The sequence below is a fragment of the Saccopteryx bilineata genome, chromosome 4 (assembly GCF_036850765.1).
Source record: "Saccopteryx bilineata isolate mSacBil1 chromosome 4, mSacBil1_pri_phased_curated, whole genome shotgun sequence".
Classification (NCBI taxonomy): domain Eukaryota; kingdom Metazoa; phylum Chordata; class Mammalia; order Chiroptera; family Emballonuridae; genus Saccopteryx; species Saccopteryx bilineata.
Genome location: NC_089493.1, coordinates 8,522,710 through 8,537,351, shown reverse-complemented (window position 1 = coordinate 8,537,351; position 14,642 = coordinate 8,522,710). Strand labels below are relative to the sequence as shown.

Here is a 14,642-nt window from a genome sequence, read left to right as displayed (position 1 = left end):
TCTTTTTAACAACAAACAGTGTGTCACATCCAAACCTACCCATCCCTGAACTGGATTACACTTGGTTCCATCCGTGTTGTGCTGGGCTCTTTCCTTTCAGTTTCTCATTCCCTCATCTGTAACACGGGGCAATGGCCCTTTCTTTAAGGAGTCACTGTGAAGAGGAAGTAGTATGTGCTCAGTAACCATTAGTTTCATCATCATTCCCCCTGAACTTACCTTCCTCTTCCCCTGGTTTTGCTTTGAGCATGGTGCCTTTTGTTAAAGTTGCCTACGTCATCATAGCCTATTTTACCTTCCATAGTTTTACCACGTATTTTGTGGTAAAGCAGTGACCCGTCACACTGTGGAGTGTGAGTGTGGCCCTGTGACGTGATCAGGGCCTGAGGCCATGGTGGGGATGGAAGGTGACTCAGGTAGCCGACAGGACGCTGCAGGAGAGCTCTGCCCCTCGTGGACTGGAGGCACTGTGGAATGCAGGGACTCGGGGACCAGACCCTCGGGCCACTTCTTAGTGCACCTTTATCGCGGCCGCCTTCCCTCTTAGCCTGCTCTTTCTGTGACATGAGGTTGCTGGAAGTGTCCCCTACAATGGAGCATCATTACCTCTATGGTAGTGATTTACTTTTTAGGTTGACACTCTTAAGAACTATCATTTTCGCTTTTATAAAAGTAAAGATATAGGAATCCTTCTTATTTATTCATTTTGCCAGAAATTCTTATTCCCTATAACTGATTTGAATTAATAGGTGTATAGTGCTTAGAACAATATCAGGATCATAAAAAAAGTTATCTGAAGTCATTATTAAATTGCGCTGATTTCTATTTTCTCGTTATTTGCCTTGTTTTATCAAGTTTCCAGGAGAGTACACATTGATGGTTTTTCTTCAGAGAGTTACTTGTAACTAACTTCCACTGTACTGCCCAGTGTTGGAAATGTCTTCCCAGAAGAGTATGGTGCTAATTTCTATGGAGTGTACAGAATCATGCTTCAGTTGATGTGGATAACTTAGAAATAGTGCAGTGATTAAGGGGTTGTTCATAGAGTTAGTGTGGAGTGATCTATGGCTATAAACAGAGAACTGTTTAATGTGATGTGTAAATATTCTCAGGTTGAATTAGGCATTGTGGTTCAGCTCTCTTTCAGACTGTCAATAGAGGTTGTGTTTTTGTTACTCATTATTTTATCTTAATTATACACATATCACTTATTTGTAGAAAAACAAACACGTGATCTGTCCTTAGTCTCATTCCTCCATCTTTGAAAACCTGTTGTGCAAAGGAAGTCAGGTCATTAAAATTATTGTTCCCTCTTTATTGTCTTAGAGGTCACCGTACTGAAAACTTCCATGAATGGATACATTTGCCACTGACTGTGTGACATCGGGCAAATCGTTTTACCTCCAAAGACATTAATTATTTATTAAAGATGTTCACGTGAGGTGATCTCTAAATCTCTTCCAGTACAAAAATGGGTAGAATTCTGAACTTGTTATTTGGCTTGTTGTCATTTAATGTTAGCTCTTCCTTCCCCGTTGAACTCGTCATGCCGTCTGTTTATCTTAGAAGCCGACAACACGTATGTGGGATTTTTGCGTCCTGCTGACGTTTGTTTCCCTACGTTTAGCGTGGTGGTCGAAAGCACGGCCCCACTACTCACTGGAGGACAAACTATTCCCTCAGTTTTCTTCTGCTGTCAAATGAGGCTGATAGCACCTGCCTCGTGGGTGACGTGCGGTGGGTACCCGTGTGCAACCGAGCGCTAGAATAGTCCTTGCTCACACCAAGGCTTCAGTGAACGCTGCTGTGTTATTATGGGGCTTGTTCATCTCGTCCTCATGGGAAGAGGTCTTGGTACATTTTTAGTGTGGTCTTGGTGTTTATTAACTTAGTAATTTAAGGAAGTCAGACTCTGGAAAACTTAATAAAGGCAAAAGTGATCCTCAGAGCAAAGGTGAACTGTATTTTTGCAACCTGATCACACTGCAAGTATCACGTGGTGGTTGCGTCTCGGACTGTGAGTGCCAGAAGGACCTGTGAGAGCACGAGGCCCTGCTTCCTCGGTTGAACCCTGTGGAATCTGGGGCCCAAGAAGTAATGTGGCCTGACTAAGGTGACAGCTGGTTTGTGGCAAAACCCTGAGTCTTCACCTTTTCTCAGAATATTTTGTCTTCCCTAAATCTTGCCTGCTGAGTGTTTAATATACAGTCCTTTGGCACCTTTTTAGCAATATTATCCATTCAGCTATTGTTACAGCATCTCTTGATAGTCTTGATTTTAGCAGAATGGTAGCAGTACTGCTAAAATGTGCCTTACAAACAGAGCAGTGGTCAGAGGAAGGAAGCTGATACCCAGAGACATGCATTAACTATGAGAAAGAGCAGTGATGTCATTTGGCTCTGACTGCTTTGTGTTCACTGTGCATCAATCTGTTGGCTTCTCCATGGGCATATCTGACAGTGACTATTGTCTCTAGCTGAGACCGAGAGGAGGCCTCAGGGTGAAGGTGCAGGAAAGTACTTGAGCTCTTGAGAATTCTCCTTAGAAGGAACTGTTTCAAGTGTTTGTCTTTCTTTTCCTTCTTCTTTCTTCCAAAACCAGGGGTCCCCAAACTTTTTACACAGGGGGCCAGTTCACTGTCCCTCAGACCGTTGGAGGGCTGGACTATAAAAAAAACTATGAACAAATCCCTATGCTCACTGTACATATCTTATTTTAAAGTAAAAAAACAAAACAGGAACAAATACAATATTTAAAATAAAGAACCAGTAAATTTAAATCAACAAACTGACCAGTATTTCAATGGGAACTATGCTCCTCTCACTGACCACCAATGAAGGAGGTGCCCCTTCCGGAAGTGCGGCGGGGGCCGGATAAACGGCCTCAGGGGGCCGCATGCGGCAAGTTTGGGGACTCCTGTCCTAAACATTGCCTTGAAAAACTATGACAAGGAGATTATTCAAAGGTAGTTTTTCAGAATTCTATTTTGTTCATTGACTTGATTTGTCTTCAGTTACAGGTTTATGGTAATGGATCGTTTTGGGAGCGATCTTCAGAAGATATATGAAGCGAATGCCAAAAAGTTTTCTCGGAAAACTGTCTTGCAGCTGAGCTTAAGAATTGTGCGTGAGCTCTGTGTTTGTTGCGTTTCAGCCAGGGAAGCTCTTGCGTTGAGGCTCGGTCCTCTGCTGGCTGGCGCTGGTACTGCACTAACTCTCTCTGCTGCTCTCCTAGCTGGACATCCTGGAGTACATCCATGAGCACGAGTACGTCCACGGGGACATCAAGGCCTCCAACCTTCTCCTGAGCTGCAAGAATCCTGACCAGGTGAGCTTCTGGCTTTAATTTCTACTATTTAAAACCTGCTGTCTCAAAACAAATAGACTTGCTTTGAACTTCTGAACCCATGCAGAAGTTTTACTTTTTGAAGTAGATATGGTAATAATAATATTTCTTCTTGACACTTTTCTCTAGTTAACAGTCTACATTTTTGATGCAATTTGTTGGCACTTTATCAAGTTGGCTAGTTTGCCCTAAATAATATTCAGAAGAAGTGCTTGTGATACAGAATGAATTTCAAACAGCGATTTGGGGGTGGAAGCTTAAAATTACATAGTGTACCAATGAATTATGTCTGCCTGTCTGCTTTGTCAGTTTTCTGTTTCCTTTGTTCGAGAAATCCATCAAGTGTAAGTGTTCTGTTTCTTGGGAAATTTGGTCTTTAACATGTTGATTATTCAAATCAGTTGGTTTACAGAAATATCTTAGCTGTCGAAATTTGTATGCCCTTAGTGTTTGGAATTCAGATTTGCATTTTCTTTTAGTTTATTACATTCCCTTTGTAATTTTTACTTTTTAAGGAGAGGAAAAAAGCTAATGTTATTTTACCTTTATTTGAGCTACTTTACTTGCAGCAGAGGGATCTAGACAGTTGAATTGGGACTGTTTGTGACTGTGGTGAGGTTTAGGTGACATTTTGTTGTGGGGCCGCTGCACCGACTCCATTGTGAATGTTCTCTTCTTCATCTTGTCTGAGAGAAGATGATTTAAACATTCTAAGTGTGCTTCTGTCAGTAGTCCACACTTCATCTTTTCCTCAAAGCCTTCTCTGACTTCAGCCGTAGATTCCCCTTTGCCCTCTGGCTTCTCTTTCTGCCCTCACATGTTGGCTTCCCCGCCCCATCGCCGCTGTGGTGGCCAAAGGGGGTCTGTGTGCAGGTGCAGGAGAAGGTTCTCAACTAAAGCTTGCTCATGGAGAAGCCTTAGGCCAGTCACAGCATTTCCAGCCTCCTTGCTCTAGATTAAAAATAAAACATCGCTAAGAAGCTGAGTGATACGGTTTCTGTGAGTTGAAATAGACTGGACATAATAAATAACAGCACCACCCGTTTCAGTCTACAGCTGACTGAAACCCGCTGCCCTTTGTTTCTATGGAAATACGTTTGCAGCTCTGTTAGTCTTTGGGCGGGATTATTTTTCTCGTATTAGATGTATGTGCTCGACTCATCCCTCTAATTTTACTACACTTCCCTCTTGTGACCAACTGCATTCGTTTGGGAGACAGTTCCCAGAACTGGAAATGTAACACGAGGCTGCGGTGTAGAAGAAAGCCACAGTTATTAGATTGCTATGCTAATCAGCTCACACACGCATGCCCACAGATGTGTGTGTGTATCTCATTAAAATTTAGGTTTAATTTTGAAGACTTGACTTTAATATGTAATATTTTAATGTAGATAAGTGCCTCATCTGAAAGTTCTTGAGATGTTTATAATCTGAAATACTGTTATGAAGTGAATTGATGTTTGAGATTTTACAAGGGAAGAGGCAGAGGAATAGAAGACAACTGATATGTCCTGTGCCTTCTAAGTCAGGGTGGCAGGCGCGTGGTGCAGGTGTCTCGTGGGGCATGTGTATCGCGACAGGTCCTGCTGCTTTTACGCTGGGCTCAATCTTTCAGACTGGAAGAAGTGTGAGGTACAATCCTTGTCAAATAGAGGAGACAAGATTAATTCCAAGTGTAACACATAGTAATCCAAAAAGAATATAAAGTCAGGTAATACTCTCTGGACAATAGCTACATGGCCATCTAACATTTTCCTTTAAATAAAGTCAGAACGAGTCTTTGCTTTTGTTTGCATATAGAATCTAACTTGTTTGGGCTGCTGTAGTGCTTAAGTGACAGTATTTTGTTTTTAGCCTTTATAAGACTATGCAACCATTCCGGCTTTCATTTGTCTCGGTGCTTGGGAATTTGTAGGTGTACCTGGTAGATTATGGCCTTGCGTATCGGTACTGCCCAGAAGGAATTCATAAAGAATACAAGGAAGACCCCAAAAGATGTCACGATGGCACTCTTGAGTTCACCAGCATCGACGCGCACAATGGCGTGGGTATGTCAGTGGAGGTAGAACAAGAGCTACACAGCCTGGCGGTTCTGAGTTCTGCACAAGTAACCCAGCGGGGAAGAGCGAAGGGGCGGGGCGGGCGGTTCTGAGTTCTGCACAAGTAACCCAGCGGGGAAGAGTGAAGGGGCGGGGCGGGGACGAGGGGCGGGTGAGTTCTCCCGTGTCCTCCCAGGCTGCAGAGACAGGCAGGTTTGGCAGTGAAGGTGGCTCAGAGAGCCGCAGTGAGGACTTTTTTTTTGGTTCCATTTACCTTAATCGGGAAGTTGTTGTCTCTCCCGGTAACAGTTTGAGTTTCTCATGCAGCCACACCTTTGTAATCGGTAAACCTGTCAGTTTAGTCTGTCCATTCAGCAGCCGTTTCTTTCTTCTGTGCCCAACACTGGGGGGGGGGGGAGGTCTGAAACCCCCAGGTCTCCAGCCCTCTTAATAGCTCACAGCATTTTTTAAGACCTTCAGGTTTTCCAAGGGCAATATTAAGTGTGTCATTGTTTTATATTTTATTTCCCAGATTAGTGGTCTCAGTTTAAAACTCTAGATTTTGCCAATTTGGGTTTTCAAATAAATTGTTAGTTATAGGTAAACTATTTTTTTGATACTACCCAGTATTCAATACTTTTACTAAATGTAGCCAAAAGTTTGCTGGTGAGAAACAGGACTGCAGAGCAGACCGCTCCCTCTCGCTCTGTGCGTGCTTGAAGTTATTTCTGCGTGCCTAATCTGCTCCCGTGCCCGTAGCCCCATCGAGACGCGGGGACTTGGAAATCCTGGGCTACTGCATGATCCAGTGGCTCAGCGGCCACCTGCCGTGGGAGGACAACCTGAGGGACCCCAGCTATGTCCGCGATTCCAAAATTAGGTAAAGGGCTCTTCCGGGTCACCTTGGGCCAGCTCTCGATAGGGCAGACGTTCTCCAGGCAGACGCCGTGCTGGGGCTGTGGCTTAAACCCATCCTAATGGAGAAATAGCAAAGGACCTGTTACAGAGTAAGATTTTTTTGTCTTGTGTTCAGGTGATTTTAGAAGAATGTCTACAAGCATATTTAGGCTGTAGCCCAGTACTGCTTAATGTGCTGTTTAATGTTATTCAGTATCAGTAACTTTCTGTGGCATCGAGCTTCAAAGAATGACTTATTCTTTAATTTTTAACAGGTACAGAGACAATATTGCAAGTTTGATGGACAAATGTTTTCCTGAGAAAAATAAGCCAGGTAGGAAAAGACTTTTTACATATTCATAGAGGTTTTGTTTTCCGAGAGAAAAGGTGTCTGTGGAATGTCTCTTTTTTTTTTTTTTTTTTTTTAATATTTTATTTATTGATTTTTTTAGAGAAGGGAGAGAGGGGGAGAGAGAGAGAGAGAGAGAGAGAGAGAGAGAGAGAGAGAGAAAGGGGAGGAGCAGGAAGCATCAACTCCCATATGTGCCTTGACCAGGCAAGCCCAGGGTTTCGAACCGGCAACCTCAGTGTTCCAGGTCGACGCATTATCCCACTGCGCCACCACAGGTCAGGCGGAATGTCTCTTGATGTACGAGTTGAGGTGGAGTTGTGCTGGGGCCTGCTCTCATCAGAAGAGCACTTCCCCTTTCCTTTCCGAAGGAGGCTGCAGGGATGCTTGGGTTTCATTCAATTATTCATTGCTTTCAGGAAGGGGGCCAGATTTCATTCATTCGTTCAGCTGTTTTCTTACTGATGTTTCATTATGTGCCAGGGATCATTCTAGGCACTAGAGATACACTAGTGAACAGAAGTAAGGATTTCTGTTTTTCTGACGCTAATGCAGTAGTTGGAAGGGGTAGATAGTAAACAAGTGAGTGAATTTTACAGTGCAGTGTGTGGTTAGCACTAGGGAACAAGAACAGGGTGGGCTTAAGGAGTAAGGCAGGGAGGAGGGCTGGAGCTGGGCACTGGGTGGGCAGGGGCGCCTTGCTGAGGCGGGGGCCCCGGGGCCGGTGGGGGAGGAGAGAGGACGCGCCCGCGGGAGCCTGGGAAGAGTGGAAGGGCAGAGTGCCCGCGTCTGGGTGGGCAGGGGCGCCTTGATGAGGCGGGGGCCCCGGGGCCGGTGGGGGAGGAGAGAGGGTGCGCCCGTGGGATCCTGGGAAGAGCGGTCCAGGCGGGAGGGCAGAGCGCCCGCATCTGAGCAGGGCGTCCTTTGAGGCCATCGCAGGGGCTTTGGCTTGCCTTGGAGTGAGAGTGTGAAGCTCGGAGCGGAAGAGCAACCTGAACTGTCTGTCTTTAAGGGCCATCTGCCCAGCTCTGTTTGGAGGGGGGACTTCCAAGGGAGCAGGGACGGGCACGGGCAGGAGCCGGTTGGGAGGCTCCTGTCACAACCCAGCCCAAGCCCGAGGTGGCGTGGAGGTGGCATGACGTGGTCAGTTTGGATGTAGTTAGAGGTCTTTTCAAGGCTTCACCTACTTGTCTCTCTCTGATGGAGGTCCACCCGGATCTCATGCTATTTCAAGTTGCGACCTACCAGCCACATCGAGAAATGGAACGTTATAGGTGTCAAGAAACTCGCCCCTGGTCCCAGCCTGTCCCTCTAGCCTAATGAATCACTACCCAGCTTCCAACGCCAGACTGGTTTCCAAACTACATGGAAATGAAATCATAGCATGACTAAGACATAAAATCCTGTCCTTATGGAATTGCCTGTCTAGTTCTGTTTGAGTGCCCGTCTTTCACTCGGAGTTGTGTTTGTGAAGTTTGTTCGTGTTGTTGCCTGGGTGTTCTGCATGTTTTTATTTTTTAATTTATTGAGGAGTAATTGACAACATAAATGTATATATTAAAGTGTATCACATGATGTTTTGATATACATTGTAGAACGACTATGAAAATCAAGATAATGCACACATCTATTACCTCACACAGTTAGCTTGTTTTAGGGTGAGAACACTTACGATCTATTCTTAGCGACCTGTATGTGTCGCTTCGGTCCTCAGAACCCAGTGCTGAGAAGCGCTGGCCTTGCCTGGTACGGCTTCTCCCTGTGGGTGTGGTTCTGCCTCACCGTACAGTGAGCCTTTTATCATTCAGAAGGAGGGCTTTCTCTTCACGGGAAAACCAGACCTTACTTCTTTCTTCAGCCTGTTTTCGGTATGTTTTATATCTCATTTACACAAAGAAGCCAAGGGGAAAAAAACAGTGGCTATGATATTCTTTGTACGTAAGCACATTTTCATAATCTATGTTCTAGGTCCTTAAGTAGTTTTGATAGCTTTAAAAATGAAGCAGTTATTTTTATGCATGTTTCAATTTTAAGTATGTCTTCTTATTGACTCACAATTGCAAAAATGTTTTTTACATTGTATTTCAAAACATTTTTTGACTATTATCTGACAGTGCCTAAGTTCAAAACCAAACTTTTCATTGAAAATATCGGAAAAACATCATTTAACAAGCTATACATTTTAGTTCTAATTTAACTATAACCATAGATTGTTTTCTTAGGGATAAATACGTTATATTTATGATTTAAAAATTACAAAGTAAGTGTGTTATTCTTTTAGATGAAATTGCTAAATACATGGAGACAGTGAAGTTACTGGAGTATGCAGAGAAACCTCTGTATGAAAATCTACACGAGATTCTTTTGCAAGGACTGAAGTCCATCGGAAGCAAGGACGATGGCAGACTGGAGCTCAGCGTCGTGGAGAACGGCGGTTTGAAGGCGAAGGCTGCACCCAAGGTGAGTCTTGTTCTTGAGTTAGCCTCTGCAACGAGTACTACTTTCAATTTCAGTAGGGTGAATCAGTAGCTCAGTGAGGAAAATAACAGATTGCTTGGCAATTAAATATCTATCACCATTATCTAAAGGCAAGCTCTTTATGATACAGAAAAATATATAGAAGGTTGTAGGAAAATATTTATAAACTTATTATGTGCAGTAGCAAGTTATTTTTTTAATATTCTAACTTGGGACAGTCCTGTCTGGCAGAGGGTTCTGATGAGGCACTCATTCATAGTTTGTGCATCTCTTCTTCCAAGTCAGCCCCTGGGGTTGACCGGGTCTCAGTTTTTTCTTGTTTGTCGGTGTGGTCAACGTATTTATTACCTGAAAATTGGTATTGAAAAATTACCATTTGAAAGTTTTCTTATTTGTTGGTGTTTTTACCATTGGGACATGATTTTGCCTTTACTGAAATGTCATTATGTCAAGTGCTGTGTATGCATATAAGGCAATTGATTGTTTAGAGAGAAATGTTAAGAAGTAAATGAACTTTATGGTAGAAGTATTGTGTGACCATATAAATAACTCTTGGTAGCACTTTACTCTTGAGATTTTACTGGTATGCGTTAACTTTTTGGATTATTATTGGTTATTTCTAATAATTATTGACATTGATTTTCTTTCTAATCTATAATGAATAAAATGTGTTAGGTGCTTTTATATTGACAGGGCAAACTACTTCCGGAAGAATGATGTTGTTTACATGATTGACCAGTGTCACTGTTGTTAACTCTAAGCTGTAGGAGTTTCCTTTGGAAATTTCATATTCTAAACTAGGAGGAAAGGGTTAAAAACAAGTTTTCTCTTTACAATAAATAGTAGCAAATTAAAATATTTTAATCATTCTGACTTACAAAGGAGGAGATTGGAATTTTGAAATTGGATCATGAATTTGACTTTTTGGCAAATAGTAGATCTGTAATTTCATCACAGAATTGGAAATTACACTCATTTAATTAATATTTGCATACATTGTTTTTTCTGTAAGTTTTGTGTTAATTGTATCTGCTCAGTTTCGTGGTCAATAGTGTGCTAAAAGCTGTGGTCAGCGTTGAAACGAGGGAGTGAGGTGGTAGCCTGAGTGTCTCAGGGAGGCAGTGTCCGCAGCGGCAGCGTGTGTGGAGCGGCGGGCGGCGTGGCGCTCAGAGCAGACTGCCTTACCTGACGTTTCCAGCCCGCTCGTAGGGTGGTGGTCTCTGAAATTCTGCTGACTGAGAAGTAACGGTCTGCTGCAGCGGGAACTTGCCCAGTGCCGTTCCCCCTCCCTTTACAAAGCGCCGTTTGGACCGGTGCGCTGGAGAAAATGTGGTTTCTGTGGGTTGGCCGACTTTCCAGCTGAGTAGGTCAGCCTGCTGCGGAGCTAACATCTGTGCCCTTACGATTCTCTTGTGCCCTTGAGCAGTTCAGAAGGCTGGAAATTTCCTGTTGATCACCCCTGTTTCTGTACGGCTTCATTTAGAGGGGACTGGGAATACCAAGGGGAAATATTTGGAGGCTTCCTTTATGAGTTTACTGCTTTATTTTACTTTTTTGTCTTCATGGCTAACACAGGGCTGTTCTTAGTAGGGAAGAGAAATTAACAAAAGGGTGAGGTAAGATCATGAAGCCTCTCTAGCTGGAGGCGAGTTAATAGTTTTGTTGGCCTTTTGTTGTTTTTTTTTGTTGTTGTTGTTTTTTTGGTAAAAGTGAAAGAGTTGGGCCAGACCAATATTTTAAAATTATCTTCTTTTTTTCTTGTTGTTTAAACCCTAGAACAATTTTTCCAATTTAATTGTAAATCCCGCATGTTTAAGACACATAAAAGCAGAGCTCTGCTGACTGGAAAGCTGGGGGCTCTCGACAAGGAGAATCTTTCTCTGTTGAGAGATTAGTATTCCGTTTCTTTTTTAGCAAAGTTTACATAAACAGGATATCTTTTATTTATTTATTTTAAATTGCTTTGGTTACCAGGAAGCTCAGCATTAAGTACAATTCTATGATTATAGAAACTATAGTAGTAATCCTTAAAATTAGCATATTTGCTCCTCTGATTTCTTTGTCATGATTTTTTAAGTTTTTTTAAGATTTATTATTCAGATAGTCCATATTTAAACCAGTTTTGTTTTTGAACCTATTTATTTCTCAAAAATTCATTTTTAGGTTTGCAAAGGACTTTAGAGATTATAATACGATTTATGCAAAACAAAGTCAGGCTTTGGAACTTGAAGTGTCTTGACTCTTCATTATACAGTGCTTCCTCCAACTCAAGAGCTGATTTTGTCTGACAGCATTTACATTGATAACAAATCTTTGCACACGCCTTATTTTCTATCTTTAGTGTTTCCGGTTTCATTGCTATATAATTGACATCCAGAACTGTATGAGTTTAAGGTGTACAGCATAACACAGCATAATCTCTTTGACTTAAATATATCATAAAGTGGCCCTGGCCGGTTGGCTCAGCGGTAGAGCGTCGGCCTAGCGTGCGGAGGACCCGGGTTCGATTCCCGGCCAGGGCACACAGGAGAAGCGCCCATTTGCTTCTCCACCCCTCCACTGCGCTTTCCTCTCTGTCTCTCTCGTCCCCTCCCGCAGCCAAGGCTCCATTGGAGCAAAGATGGCCCGGGCGCTGGGCATGGCTCTGTGGCCTCTGCCCCAGGCGCTAGAGTGGCTCTGGTCGCAACATGGCGACGTCCAGGATGGGCAGAGCATCGCCCCCTGGTGGGCAGAGCGTCGCCCCTGGTGGGCGTGCCGGGTGGATCCCGTCGGGCGCATGCGGGAGTCTTTCTGACTGTCTCTCCCTGTTTCCAGCTTCAGAAAAAAAAAAAAAAAATCATAAAGTGTTTACCACAGTAAGCTTAGGGAAAAAATAAGAAAAAACATATGTGTTCTTTGTACTTATCAGACTCAAATCTCTTTTGGAAAGGGAGCAGGTGTAATCTATTCAATATATGTTTCTCACATATACATTATGGGAAAACCTGTAAGGTTTGAGCACCAATGGAATGAAGCAAGGTTTCTGTGCATTTTTTTATAACCATGCTGGATTGAGATACAGTGTATTTGGAAACTTGAGTGAAATATGAATTTTCTCTTGGAAGAGTTTTTAGTCTCAATGCCTAAGAGTTTTATTTAAAGCTCAGTATTTTGGGATGATAGAAAGCTGAAGAAGAAAGAGTCTAAGGATCAATCTGCCCTTAGAAAGCACAGCCAGAGATTTTCATTGTTGATTAAACTAAACACTTTCGTTAGAATCTGGCAATGGAGTTTCAACAGTTACTGGATTTAGAGTGCACTCTTAAATCAACATTCAACAATTGTGTATAACTCTGATTTAAGTACATGGTCCAAGCTGGGTCTCCGGGCTATGAAGATCAATAATGTGTAGTGTCATCCTTAAAGAATTCCTTCCTATCCTGTCTGGGGCAAGAACAGCGTAATTTACTGGAACGACCTCAGCAAGTTCTAAGGACATGAATACTGCTGTTAGCTGTTTACAGTGGGGTTTGATTACGTTGCTTGCTCAAGCCAACAAAAAACGGACTGCCCCTTAGACCAGTGGTCCCCAACCTTTTATGAGCCATGGATCAGTTTAATGTCAGAAAATATTTTCACGGACCGGCCTTTAGGATGGGACGGATAAATGTATCACGTGACCGAGACAAGCATCAAGAGTGAGTCTTAGCTGGATGTAACAGAGGGAGTCTGGTCATTTTTTAAAAATAAAACATCGTTCAGACTTAAATATAAATAAAACAGAAATAATGTAAGTTACTTATTCTTTCTATGCGAACCGGTACCAAATGGCCCACGGACCGGTCTGGGGGTTGGGGACCACTGCCTTAGACTGTCTTAGGTGTGGGCCCTGGAGAGTCATTGAGTAGGTCTGGGGGTGGCACTGCAGTTTATGTTTTATTTGTCCATTTTCAGACAGTAGAGACTGTTGCTCCTAATGAATGGAGTACATAGCCATTCTTTCTACGTCTAAAGGTTTTGTTTTTTTAAAGTTCTGTTACGCTAGTTGGCTTCCCTAGAGGTCCTCTGAAAAATCACTAACCGTGTTGGATAAGTCCCCGTGGGCACTCAACCCAGAGCAGAGTTGAACAAGAGCAAAGCCTTCAGTGCAGCTGGGTGGCCGCCGCTGCTCTGGTGGACAGCTAGCTTACCAGCTCTTCAGGACTGAGAAGGCCTCATGCACTGTTTCATTTGTATCCTGTCGCCTGTAGTTTAAGTAAGATTACTCCAAATATACCCTCTAAATTTGGTGAAAATCTGTGTAGTTTTTTTCAGTATCACAGAGTAATAGAAGCTGTTTGTTTTAATTGTATAAATTTAGATTGTTGAAGTTGATTTTTAAAAATAAGATATGAATTTTTTAAAAACTCCCTTTTTGTGGAAGTAATGTTATCTGTCTTGCTTGTAAAATTGTTGCGTGGGTTAAATGAAATATATAAAGTGCTTAGAATAGTGCTGGACACATAATGTGATCAGTAAATACTAATGCATGATTCTTGTTCATGTTGTTTCCCTGACTTTTTCTCAAGTCTTTCTGGTTTCTTTTTTAATTTTTTTTTTTTTCTTTTTCTCCCTGAAGCTGGAAACAGGGAGAGACAGTCAGACAGACTCCCGCATGCGCCCGACCGGGATCCACCCGGCACGCCCACCAGGGGCGACGCTCTGCCCACCAGGGGGCGATGCTCTGCCCCTCCTCTGGGGGCGTCGCTCTGTCGCGACCAGAGCCACTCTAGCGCCTGGGGCAGAGGCCAAGGAGCCATCCCCAGCGCCCGGGCCATCTTTGCTCCAATGGAGCCTCGCTGTGGGAGGGGAAGAGAGAGACAGAGAGGAAGGAGGGGGGGTGGGGGTGGAGAAGCAAATGGGTGCTTCTCTTATGTGCCCTGGCCGGGAATTGAACCCGGGTCCCCCGCATGCCAGGCCGACGCTTTACTGCTGAGCCAACCGGCCAGGGCCTCTGGTTTCTTGATGTCAAGAAAATAACACAGAACTTTTCGTCTGGATCTGTTAACACTTTTTGAGCTATACTCTTAGGAACTTAAAAGTTCAGTTTATGAAATAGGGTATATTAGGCAGATGGGAATGAAGACCGGCTTGCTTTGAATAGGAAATGACTGGGAATTGGTAGAAGTTGATTTTGCAACAAAGATGGTAGTTACTGTGAAATGAAGACTCCAACATGCAGTTCTATACCTTATTCATATTTATAATATATCATATAAACCAAATTAGTGAATTTGAAGTTAACGTTTTTCCTGGAGCTGTTGAGTGATATAGGCCAGTGGTCTCCAACCTTTTTTGGGCCACGGACCGGTTTAATGTCAGAAAATATTTTCACGGACCTGCCTTTAGGGTGGGATGAATAAATGTATCACATGACCGAGACAAGCATCAAGAGTGAGTCTTAGATGGATGTAACAGGGAATCTGGTCATTTTTAAAAAATAAAACATAGTTCAGACTTAAATATAAATAAAGTGGAAATAATGTAAATTATTTATGTCTCTGCGGACTGGTACC

At 43.1% G+C, this 14,642-nt stretch overlaps 1 protein-coding gene across 3 annotated transcripts in view; it reads left to right on the top strand.

Moving 5' to 3' along the window:
- Positions 1–14,642, top strand: part of VRK1 (VRK serine/threonine kinase 1) — a 71,912-nt gene that overhangs the window by 43,591 nt on the left and 13,679 nt on the right. For all 3 annotated transcript variants that reach the window (XM_066273740.1, XM_066273739.1, XM_066273738.1), the window contains exons 6-11: positions 3,014–3,122; positions 3,235–3,327; positions 5,261–5,393; positions 6,144–6,264; positions 6,557–6,615; positions 8,912–9,090. In XM_066273740.1, the coding sequence (XP_066129837.1) occupies positions 3,014–3,122; positions 3,235–3,327; positions 5,261–5,393; positions 6,144–6,264; positions 6,557–6,615; positions 8,912–9,090 (694 nt within the window). The remainder of the gene's footprint in view (positions 1–3,013; positions 3,123–3,234; positions 3,328–5,260; positions 5,394–6,143; positions 6,265–6,556; positions 6,616–8,911; positions 9,091–14,642) is intronic.